The 12,405-nt window shown below is 48.9% G+C and overlaps 1 protein-coding gene across 8 annotated transcripts in view; it reads left to right on the plus strand.

Moving 5' to 3' along the window:
- LOC135557796 (1-phosphatidylinositol 4,5-bisphosphate phosphodiesterase beta-1-like) overlaps positions 1-12,405 on the plus strand; it is a 232,148-nt gene that overhangs the window by 180,418 nt on the left and 39,325 nt on the right. For 4 of the 8 annotated variants that reach the window (XM_064991412.1, XM_064991415.1, XM_064991416.1 and 1 more), the window contains exon 33: positions 220-244. The exons of the other annotated variants lie outside the window; for them this stretch is intronic. In XM_064991412.1, the coding sequence (XP_064847484.1) occupies positions 220-244 (25 nt within the window). The remainder of the gene's footprint in view (positions 1-219; positions 245-12,405) is intronic. 8 annotated transcript variants of the gene reach the window in all.

The following is a 12,405-nucleotide window of genomic DNA, read 5'->3' on the forward strand; positions in this document are numbered from 1 at the left end:
ACTGTAGGATGAAGTAGCTTCTAACCAATCATTCAGTGTCAGGAATAGGATGCATCCCAAATGTCACCCTATTCCCTGTGTCGTGCCCTGCTTTTGACCAGGACCCATAGTGCACTATGAAGGGAATTGGGTACCATTTGGGACAGAGACATATTTTCAACCCATAATGGTTCCATTGGTTAACCATTTCCATCATGTCCATTGTTACTGTGATTGTAGGAAGGAGGATCCCCAGAGGACCAGGGTAAGACATTCTGCATCTCGGTCTGCATTAATACAGCTTCAATACTTAAGCATTAATAACAATGTATACGGAAGATTTAATAAGAAGGCAAAAGCTGAAGAATGATAACAAGTGGATGTGCAACTTTCATCTGACCCAGCCTCTCTGTTACAATAACCCTGATGTTTCAACTGCCCTCTACGGCTATGCTCAACCCAACAGTCCCAAAGTACTCTCTATCCCTGCCAGAATGGCCTTTCTTTCCTCTATCCTGTCTCCTCATTCTGCTATGTATAGGTAGCTGGGTCTCTAAACCCCGTTCCCATGGTTTCTTCCCCCTCTCCCCCACACTCAGTGATATCCTCTGTGCCTGGGTGCATGAGGCAGTTGTCTATTTTCCACCATGTTCCCTCTCTGAATACTCTAAAATCTATGGCTGCGTTGTTAAGTGTTTTGGAAGTAAAGTACATTTCCAAACCTTGCGATTGTATATGGAAATATAAAGTACCCTTTTTTAACCTAGACCTAATGTATTGGCGATATCTATATGAGGACGTGGTAGGCAGCAGACATATGCTGAAAGAGGATGCATGGATGATGTATATATTGTCCTCATTCGCGCATGACAACACATTTGAGTAGTTTGTCTGTTGACCACACGGGGTCAGCGTATCCTGGAGCATTAGCCTGGTAGCTCTTTCCAGAGCGATATACTACTGTCCTGCACCACTGCATGTGCTTTTCTTACACTTCCTCATTTCTATCTCAAGGACATGTCTGACAACATGCATCAGGCTGAATGCTGCGATAAGAACAGAGAATAATTACGCCATGAAACAACAACAGTTCTCTTCTCAGTAGCTGTGCATGGTTACACTGTCTTGGCTGGAAGCTGGCTTTTAAATTCAGCCACCGTCCTACAGTAGCACATCCTTCTTTCTTTCTGTGTGTGTGTGTGTGTGTGTGTGTGTGTGTGTGTGTGTGTGTGTGTGTGTGTGTGTGTGTGTGTGTGTGTGTGTGTGTGTGTGTGTGTGTGTGTGTGTGTGTGTGTGTGTGTGTGTGTGTGTGTGTGTGTGTGTGTGTGTGTGTGTGTGTGTGTGTGTAAGGGTATGGCCATGTTCCCCCAGTATCCTGGTGTAGCCTCTGTCTTTACAGCTCCCTCAGAGTCCCCGAGTCCAGATATTCTAAAGACAATTCTGCATCAGCTTGTACTCAATCATACCTCCTGAGTGGTACGTATGTGTGGTACGTACCTCTGACACGTGTAGAGAAAGACAGGGAGAGTGATGACGAGGTCAGAGTTCCATCAAGAGCTAATGGAGGAGGGCATGAGTAACCAGGACAGGGCTAATGGAAGGGAGCATGAGTAACCAGGACAGGGCTAATGGAGGAGGGCATGAGTAACCAGGACAGGGCTGATGGAGGAGGGCATGAGTAACCAGGACAGGGCTGATGGAGGAGGGCATGAGTAACCAGGACAGGGCTAATGGAGGAGGGCATGAGTAACCAGGACAGGGCTAATGGAAGCGAGCATGAGTAACCAGGACAGGGCTAATGGAGGAGGGCATGAGTAACCAGGACAGGGCTGATGGAGGAGGGCATGAGTAACCAGGACAGGGCTAATGGAGGAGGGCATGAGTAACCAGGACAGGGCTAATGGAGGAGGGCATGAGTAACCAGGACAGGGCTAATGGAGGAGGGCATGAGTAACCAGGACAGGGCTAATGCAGGAGGGCATGAGTAACCAGGACAGGGCTGATGGAGGAGGGCATGAGTAACCAGGACAGGGCTGATGGAGGAGGGCATGAGTAACCAGGACAGGGCTAATGGAGGAGGGCATGAGTAACCAGGACAGGGCTAATGGAGGAGGGCATGAGTAACCAGGACAGGGCTAATGGAGGAGGGCATGAGTAACCAGGACAGGGCTAATGGAGGAGGGCATGAGTAACCAGGACAGGGCTAATGCAGGAGGGCATGAGTAACCAGGACAGGGCTAATGGAGGAGGGCATGAGTAACCAGGACAGGGCTAATGGAGGAGGGCATGAGTAACCAGGACAGGGCTAATGGAGGAGGGCATGAGTAACCAGGACAGGGCTGATGGAGGAGGGCATGAGTAACCAGGACAGGGCTAATGGAGGAGGGCATGAGTAACCAGGACAGGGCTAATGCAGGAGGGCATGAGTAACCAGGACAGGGCTGATGGAGGAGGGCATGAGTAACCAGGACAGGGCTAATGGAGGAGGGCATGAGTAACCAGGACAGGGCTAATGGAGGAGGGCATGAGTAACCAGGACAGGGCTAATGGAAGAGGGCATGAGTAACCAGGACAGGGCTGATGGAGGAGGGCATGAGTAACCAGGACAGGGCTAATGGAGGAGGGCATGAGTAACCAGGACAGGGCTGATGGAGGAGGGCATGAGTAACCAGGACAGGGCTAATGGAGGAGGGCATGAGTAACCAGGACAGGGCAGGACAATTCAGTCCCATTCAAAATCCTATTTTCCCTAAAAACCTAACCTTACCCCTAAACCTAACCCTCGCTCCTAACCTTGACCCTAAACCTGATTTTAACACTAATTCTAACCTTAACCCTAAAGCCTCTAGAAATAGAATTTGACCTCGTGGGGAACAACAAAATGTTCCCAGTTGGTGAAATCTGGGGACACAAAAATAATTAAACACGTTCTCTCTCTCTCTCTCTCTCTCACACACACACACACACACACACACACACACACACACACACACACACACACACACACACACACACACACACACACACACACGCACACACACACCTGACCCAGTTTCTCCTTTGGACTCAGAGAAGCCGCTAATGGACAGCTATAACCATCCCTGGTCTGTGGAGACCCTCACATCTCTCACTATGACTGCCCGCCCGGGATAGCACCACGCTACGTTACACCACAACTGTGTGTGTGTGTGTGTGTGTGTGTGTGTCAGGCCAGCTGCTATCCCACTGTGCATAAGGAAGTGGAAATGGATGCTACTGAGGCCAGTTTACCCAAATAACCACTCATGTTCCATGTCCAGTTTTAACTCAACCTACTGTGGCAAAGAAGGGGGTCGAGTGGTAAATGGCAGATATGTAACCTCGGTGAAAATGAAGATGATATACTGTATGCATGTCCTGTTGTAACCACTGTACTTGAAAGATCAAGAAACAAACATATGTGCAGGGTGAAGGTTGAAGGGAAAGAGGTTGAAGCACTGCTGGATTCCGGCAGTATGCTAACCCTGGTCGTTGCAAGCCTAGTGCCGAATCATAAACTGGATACAAGACAGGATATCAGTGTTACATGCATTCATGGGGATACCCGTCTGTGCCCCACGGCCTTAGTGGGCATACAAACAGAGGACGGTCTGCTGGATTATGAGGTCGGCGTGGTCCCAAAGATGCCATATGATGTAATATTGGGTAGAGACTTTCCTAACTTTGCGAAGTTAGGCCACAAGAATGGCATATTTGAGAAGCCAACAACCCTGACCAAGCAGGAAGAAGCATGGGACCTTCAACCAAAGCCAGGAAAAGAGGTCTCCCAGGGGACAACATCACAAGTGCTAGTAGGGGAGGAGGAGGATGAAGTGGCAAACCTCGCTAATAACAAACAGCCCGGTACTAGTGGGGCTGGGGTCAGTCTGAATCCAGAGGACGACGATCTAGAACCCGCAGACCTGGCAGGTTCCTTGACTAATTTTGGGACGGCCCAAAACCAGGATCCAACCCTGCAGCAAGCCAGAGCAGATGTGCAGGTCGTAGATGGTACTCCCATAAATGTTGGTATGATGCCTAATAGTTTTCCCCACTTCATCATGAAAAAGGGTTTGGTGTACAGAGTCTCGAAAATAGGGGTTGATGTGGTGGAACAGTTGTTGGTTCCCACTCGGTACCGGAGGACAGTACTGGATCTAGCTCATGGGCACATTCTGGGTGGACACCTTGGTATCGATAAAACCCGAGACCGGATTGTAAGGAGGTTTTACTGGCCAGGAATTCAAGCTAAAGTGGCTCGGCATTGTGGAGAGTGCCCGGAGTGCCAGTTAACAGCTCCCCGACCAGCTGTTAGAAGCCCGTTAGTGCCACTCCCCATAATCGAAACACCATTTGAGGGGATAGCGATGGATTTAGTGGGCCCACTACCCAAATCCGCCAGAGGGCACCAATACATTCTGGTCATTCTAGATTATGCCACTCGCTACCCAGAAGCCATTCCCCTTCGGACGATGGCTTCCAAGAATATTGCAAAGGAATTAGTGCTCTTGTTCACCAGGGTAGGGGTTCCAAAGGAGATCCTTACCGACCAGGGGACCCCTTTATGTCCCGACTTATGGCGGACCTTTGTAAACTGTGGCAGGTGAAACAGTTGAGGACATCGGTTTACCATCCTCAGACGGACGGGCTGGTCGAGAGATTCAACCGGACCCTGAAGTCAATGCTCAGGAAGGTAATCGATAAGGATGGGAAGAACTGGGATTGCATGTTGCCGTATCTGATGTTTGCCATTAGAGAGGTTCCTCAAGCCTCGCTGGGGTTTTCTCCCTTTGAGCTGGTATATGGGAGGCATCCCCGGGGAATCTTAGACATCGCCCGGGAAACCTGGGAGCACCAATCCACCCCGTATACTAGTGTCATAGAGCAAGTCACGGCAATGCAAGACAGGATAGCCACAGTCATGCCCATCGTCAGAGAGCACATGAGACAAGCACAGGAGCACCAGCGGCACACTTATAACCGGCAGGCTACCCTGAGGGAATTTCAACCGGGAGATAAGGTGTTAGTGCTGATCCCCACGGTAGAGTGTAAACTACTGGCCACATGGAAAGGACCATATGAAGTACTGGAGAGAATAGGAGAAGTCAATTATCGGATCCGACAGCCAGGTCGATGGCCCCAGGAACAGATTTATCACATAAATCTGTTAAAATCATGGAGAGAGAGAGAAACACTAATGGTCACATACCCCACACACACTCAGGAGACAGCCAAAGTAAATATCTCACCCACTCTGTCCCCAGCACAAGTACAGGAAGTAAAGACCCTGATCCAGAAGAACAGAGGTGTGTTTTCAGAGGTACCTGGCCGAACTGAGGTTACGGCTCATGATATCGTTTCCCTACCAGGGAGAAAAGTGAGTATGAGGCCATATCGGGTACCCGAGGCTCGACGGGCCGCGATTAGAGCAGAGGCGGAGAAAATGTTGACAGCTGGAGTGATCGAAGAGTCACATAGTGAGTGGTCTAGCCCAATTGTGATGGTCTCCAAGCCCGATGGGTCTTTGCGGTTCTGTAACGACTTTCGGAAGGTAAATGAAATCTCCAAGTTTGATGCCTACCCCATGCCCCGAGTAGATGAACTACTGGAGAAAATTGGTAATGCTCGGTACATTACGACTCTTGATCTGACAAAAGGGTACTGGCAAATTCCTCTGACCCCCAGGGCCAAAGAAAAGACAGCCTTTGCAACACCTGACGGTTTGTTTCAATACACTGTCATGCCATTCGGCTTACACGGGGCCCCAGCCACCTTTCAACGGCTCATGGACAAAGTCCTAAAACCGCACAAAGCATATGCCGCAGCTTATTTAGATGACGTGGGGATCTACAGCCCAGATTGGGAATCCCACTTACCCCGGGTACAGGCAGTGTTAGACGCCCTTAGAAAGGCAGGGCTCACGGCAAACCCTGCCAAGTGTTATGTGGGGTTAGAGGAAACAGAGTATCTGGGATACACTGTGGGAAGAGGGTTAATCAAACCCCAACATAAGAAGGTGAAGGCAATTAGAGAATGGCCGAAACCAGTAAATAAAAAGCAGGTTCGAGCCTTTACTACCGGAAGTTCATCCCAAGTTATGCCACAGTGGCCGCCCCACTTACCGACATGACTAGAGCCAGAGGGCCAAACATGGTCAAATGGGATGAAAGGGCCACCAAAGCATTTAGGACATTACAGGAGGCTCTCTGCTGTAATCCAGTGCTGGTGGTACCAGACTTTGAGAGAGAGTTTATGGTTCAGACGGATGCCTCAGAGGTCGGCTTGGGAGCAGTGCTATCCCAAGAGGTAGAAGGGGTGGAACACCCCATCCTGTTTTTAAGCAGGAAGCTGGAACCACGGGAAACCAACTACTCAGTCGTTGAGAAAGAGGCGCTGGCAGTAAAGTGGGCTCTAGAAAGCCTGAAATACTACCTGCTGGGGCGCCACTTCACCCTCATCAGTGACCATGCCCCACTCACCTGGATGCATAGGGCTAAAGAGAAGAACGCTCGGGTGATGCGGTGGTTTTTGAGTCTCCAACCGTTTCATTTTGACTTGAAACACAGAGCAGGGAAGGAAATGGGAAACGTGGATGGGTTATCCCGCATGCAAGCATATTTTGCTGCGGTAGCCCGACCTAGGGGGTCGGATCTAGGGGGAGAGATGTGTGGCAAAGAAGGGGGTCGATTGGTAAATGGCAGATATGTGAGAGCAGAACTAATAAACGGGCTCTGCCCGATCACTAAAATGGCCACCCCTGTCAGAACTACAGATCACAAAATGGCCGACCACCAAAACTACAAGTCCCAGAAGCAAGGGGAACCCTCAGAAGGTGGAGCCAACCCACAGATAAAGGGTCAAGAAAAACCAGGAAGAGAAGAAGAGAGTGCTGGAAGGATCTATGAACAATAGAGAAAGAGACAATAGAGATTGGCTGGATTTACCGTGTATGAGCTGGACTGTTTTGGACTTACCTGTTGGCGTTTGGACCTGGACCTACCGAGAACCCGATTCGTGTACCGAACCCTGCTATCCTTGACCTCGCCTACGGCCTGGGTGGACCAGGACGGAGAAACAAACACACAGGTACTGTCCTGTTCGAAAGAACTCTCATTCTTGGGTGATTTGGTGACAGTTTACCACTTAGTTTGTGACAAACGCTCCTAACCTTGAAGAGGTTTGCCACACTACTTACTATCAATTTGCCTGAGCAGATCATTCTAGCTTATTACCCACGTCCCAATGGAGGCTCAGTTGTTTCAAATGGAGGAATCTGACAGGTTGCATTTAGCTGGTCTCTAAATGACAGCATATCATGTGGAGAGAGAGAGAGAGAGAGGGAGGGAAAAAAAACAATAAGAAAAGAAGAGCGTCTCCTGACTTGTTTGGTTGTTAAGAGCGAGATTGACACGATTAAATCAGCAAAACATGTATAGGTAATCAAACTGTACAACTGAAGATCAACACAGGAGGAAAAGATTGACAGAGAGTGAGTTAAAAGATCAGTGTTCATCATGGTAGCTAGCCAAATTCAAATCTGTCAGCTAGTTTACATCTAGCTCCAACTATGCAACTATGTACATGGCCACTGAGGCAGCGCTAGCAGCAACAGCAGCAGAGACTGAGAAACTTTCCCCCCTTTCGTTTCAATACTCATATTGTTATTGTTCAATGTATGGTTATGTTGACCCTTGGTTATTGCTGTTACTGTTGTCCTGTTGACAATTTTGATTCTCATTAATTTCATGTTGTAAATATCCAAAGTAAACTTTGGCAATGTGTACATTGTTACGTCATGCCAATAAAGTACATTGAATTGAAAAAATTGAGGAGAGAGAGAGAGAGAGAGAGAGAGAGAGAATGGTGTGGACAGAGGAGAGAGAGAGAATGGTGTAGAGAGAGAGAGAGAGAGAGAGAGAGAGAATGGTGTGGACAGAGGAGAGAGAGAGAGAGAGAATGGTGTGGACAGAGGAGAGAGAGAGAGAGAGAGAGAGAGAGAGAGAATGGTGTGGACAGAGGAGAGAGAGAGAGAGAGAGAGAGAGAATGGTGTGGACAGAGGAGAGAGAGAGAGAGAGATGGAGGGAGATGGAATGGTGTGGACAGAGGAGAGAGAGAGATGGAGGGAGATGGAATGGTGTGGACAGAGAGAAGGGAGAGAGAGGAGAGAGAGATGGAGGGAGATGGAATGGTGTGGACAGGGAGGGAGAGAAGAGAGAAAAGAGAGAGAGAGAAAAGAGAGAGAGAGAAAAGAGAGAGAGAAGCCCCAGGAAGCCTCAGGACCAGAACATCCAATCAAATCAGAAGAAACCAAATTACAACACAGTCAAAACAAAACTACATGACTTATTGGGAAGCACAAACACAAAGCAAAATGCAGTGTTATCTGGCCCTACATCGACAGTACACCGTGGCTAACTATTTGACCATGGTTACTGATCAAAACCTTGACAAAGTACAGGCTCAGTGAGCACAGCCTTGCCATTGTGAAGGATAGACACAGGAAAACCTGGCTCCCTGTAGAGGAAGGGCTGTGAAACCACTGTACAACAGCAGAACCTGAGACGGAGCTGCATTTCCTGACAAAATGTCAAAAATATAAAACAATTAGAGAGTGTCATTTCCACAAATTTGAAACCCTTATTCAAGGTTTCAAAGACCTCTCTGGTGAGAGTAGGCGACCCGTCCTGTTGGGGGAGGACACAGAGAGCTGTGGGTTGGCAGCGCACTACATTGCTGCCTGCCATAAGTTGAGAGACAGTGTCTGACAGACCAATCAACCTGCACATGTCCTCTACTGTATGCTTATTGTTATTGTTCAATGTGTGGTTATTTTGACCCTTGGTTATTGTTGTTACTGTTGTCCCGTTGACCATTTTGATTCTCATTATTTTCATATTGTAAATCTCCAAAGTAAGTTTTGGCAATATGTACATTGTTACGTCATGCCAATAAAGTACATTGAAGAGAGAGAAGAGAGAGAGAAAAGAGAGAGAGAGAAAAAAATAGAGCGAGCACGAGAGAGAGAGAGAGAGAGAGAGATGAATGGGCGTGGACAGGGAGGGAGATGAGAAGGGTGAGAAGGAGGGATCGAGAGTGTGTGTCCTCTCGCATATCTGTCTCTCAGTGGGTGTGTTCATGTGACCTTGTCCTGCTAATGTTCTAGTCAAATTGGCTTCACACCAACAGCACGCTAGACTCTTAATGAGAACACACACACCTTCAACATCACTCTCAAAGACACACACACCTTCAACATCACTCTCAAAGACACACACACCATCAACATCACTCTCAAAGACACACACACACCTTCAACATCACTCAAAGACACACACACACACACACCTTCAACTTCACTCTCAAAGACACACACACCTTCAACATCACTCTCAAAGACACACACACACCTTCAACATCACTCTCAAAGACACATACCTGTTAGAGCTGTCGTTGCACCTCAGGGGCACTCTGCCCTAGTGTTAGAGCTGTCGTTGCACCACAGGGGCACTCTGCCCTAGTGTTAGAGCTGTCGTTGCACCTCAGGGGCACTCTGCCCTAGTGTTAGAGCTGTCGTTGCACCACAGGGGCACTCTGCCCTAGTGTTAGAGCTGTCGTTGCACCTCAGGGGCACTCTGCCCTAGTGTTAGAGCTGTCGTTGCACCTCAGGGGCACTCTGCCCTAGTGTTAGAGCTGTCGTTGCACCACAGGGGCACTCTGCCCTAGTGTTAGAGCTGTCGTTGCACCACAGGGGCACTCTGCCCTAGTGTTAGAGCTGTCGTTGCACCTCAGGGGCACTCTGCCCTAGTGTTAGAGCTGTCGTTGCACCTCAGGGGCGCTCTGCCCTAGTGTTAGAGCTGTCGTTGCACCACAGGGGCACTCTGCCCTAGTGTTAGAGCTGTCGTTGCACCTCAGGGGCACTCTGCCCTAGTGTTAGAGCTGTCGTTGCACCTCAGGGGCGCTCTGCCCTAGTGTTAGAGCTGTCGTTGCACCACAGGGGCACTCTGCCCTAGTGTTAGAGCTGTCGTTGCACCTCAGGGGCACTCTGCCCTAGTGTTAGAGCTGTCGTTGCACCTCAGGGGCACTCTGCCCTTGTGTTAGAGCTGTCGTGGCACCACAGGGGCACTCTGCCCTAGTGTTAGAGCTGTCGTGGCACCACAGGGGCACTCTGCCCTAGTGTTAGAGCTGTCGTTGCACCTCAGGGGCGCTCTGCCCTAGTGTTAGAGCTGTCGTTGCACCACAGGGGCACTCTGCCCTAGTGTTAGAGCTGTCGTTGCACCACAGGGGCACTCTGCCCTAGTGTTAGAGCTGTCGTGGCACCACAGGGGCACTCTGCCCTAGTGTTAGAGCTGTCGTTGCACCTCAGGGGCGCTCTGCCCTAGTGTTAGAGCTGTCGTTGCACCACAGGGGCACTCTGCCCTAGTGTTAGAGCTGTCGTGGCACCACAGGGGCACTCTGCCCTAGTGTTAGAGCTGTCGTGGCACCACAGGGGCACTCTGCCCTAGTGTTAGAGCTGTCATGGCACCACAGGGGCACTCTGCCCTAGTGTTAGAGCTGTCGTTGCACCTCAGGGGCACTCTGCCCTAGTGTTAGAGCTGTCGTTGCACCACAGGGGCACTCTGCCCTAGTGTTAGAGCTGTCGTTGCACCTCAGGGGCACTCTGCCCTAGTGTTAGAGCTGTCGTGGCACCACAGGGGCACTCTGCCCTAGTGTTAGATCTGTCGTTGCACCTCAGGGGCGCTCTGCCCTAGTGTTAGAGCTGTCGTTGCACCACAGGGGCACTCTGCCCTAGTGTTAGAGCTGTCGTTGCACCACAGGGACGCTCTGCCCTAGTGTTAGAGCTGTCGTTGCACCTCAGGGGCACTCTGCCCTAGTGTTAGAGCTGTCGTTGCACCACAGGGGCACTCTGCCCTAGTGTTAGAGCTGTCGTTGCACCACAGGGGCACTCTGCCTGAGTGTTAGAGCTGTGAATCAAATTGTCTTTTTATCTCAACACTATTATCGTCACTGACAAGTTGCATTTGCGATGGTCATGGTATGTGGTAGTATGGCCTTCCCTAATTGTAAGTCATTCTGGATAAGAGGGTCTGCTGAATGACTAAGTTATAGCAATGTTATGGGGAACTCTGGGTCTGATTGATCTGGACTGTAATCTATATCTATACCATTACCTCACAGTATTGCTTTAGTGTGGAGGCTATTATCCTATGCACCTACACACTGCCCCAGCTGTCCTCCTACTTCAAATCAATCTTTATTTATACAGCATATTTCAGACATGCAACGCAATGTGCTTTACAGGGAAAAAACTAAAAAACTATGAAAAGAAAAGCTGGAATATTTACTACAGTGCAAACATTATATAAAAAAATAAACTGACAAATTGAACAACTAAAAAGCACACTAAGGAAAACATAGCTAAGAAAATGTGTCCACAGTTTCAGCCCCCCTCCGCTCCTCTGGCAGGCAATTCCAGAGCCTAGGGGCATAATAACTAAAGGCTGCCTCTCCATGCCTCTTGGTCCTAGGATAAGCATGTCTGACATTTATTGGGGTGCACATTCATGGATTGGTATAAAAACCAATACAACTCATCACATTTTGATGTGGAGGAAAGTTGACATTTTGCAGGGGTAGGATTTATCAGGCCATCAAGAAGATCACTCAAATTATTCTGATTATTTGTGATCAAGTTAGAAATTGAGCCCGTCTGGCATTTCTAATTGCCTTGTTATATATGCCAAATTCTCAGAATGTCATAATGGACCTGAAACTTTGAGTTTCTCCACTTCCGCTCTGCCTTTCTGCAATTTGTCTTTAATTGATTAGTTTCCTCACTCATCCAAGGGCCTTTCCATTTGGATGTGGCCTTTTTCAACTTCACTGGAGACATGGCATCAATGGTTGATTTGCTATTCAAGTTATCAACTAAATCATCATACACTCAATACAACCTGTAGCAATTTCAGAGGTCAAATAGTTTCTTAATGGCGCCACTGTATAGCTGGAATGGAGCAGATAGTCCCTGTCTCGTCCTCTTCTGAGCAGACGCAAGAAAACGTGGAAAGCATGACTGTCACCCTCTCACGTACACTTTCTCTCTCTCTCCCTCTCTCACACACACACACACACACACACACACACACACACACACACACACACACACACACCCAAAAATTTGCACACACATTATGCAGGAGCCCTGTGCAGTCGTCATGGAAACGGTCATTCTACCCCACCCCCCTCCACTCTTCTCCTCGCCACAACTCTCTCTGCGATCTTTTAATTTGAAACCTGATGACTCAACCCAGGGATAGTAACTGCCTGGCGATGGTCTGGAGAAAGAGAGAGAAGGAGGGACAGAGAGATAGAGAAACCGCAAGAGAGAATGAACCAAATTGATCCAGCTG

Source organism: Oncorhynchus masou, chromosome 16 (genome assembly GCF_036934945.1).
Source record: "Oncorhynchus masou masou isolate Uvic2021 chromosome 16, UVic_Omas_1.1, whole genome shotgun sequence".
Classification (NCBI taxonomy): Eukaryota; Metazoa; Chordata; class Actinopteri; order Salmoniformes; family Salmonidae; genus Oncorhynchus; species Oncorhynchus masou.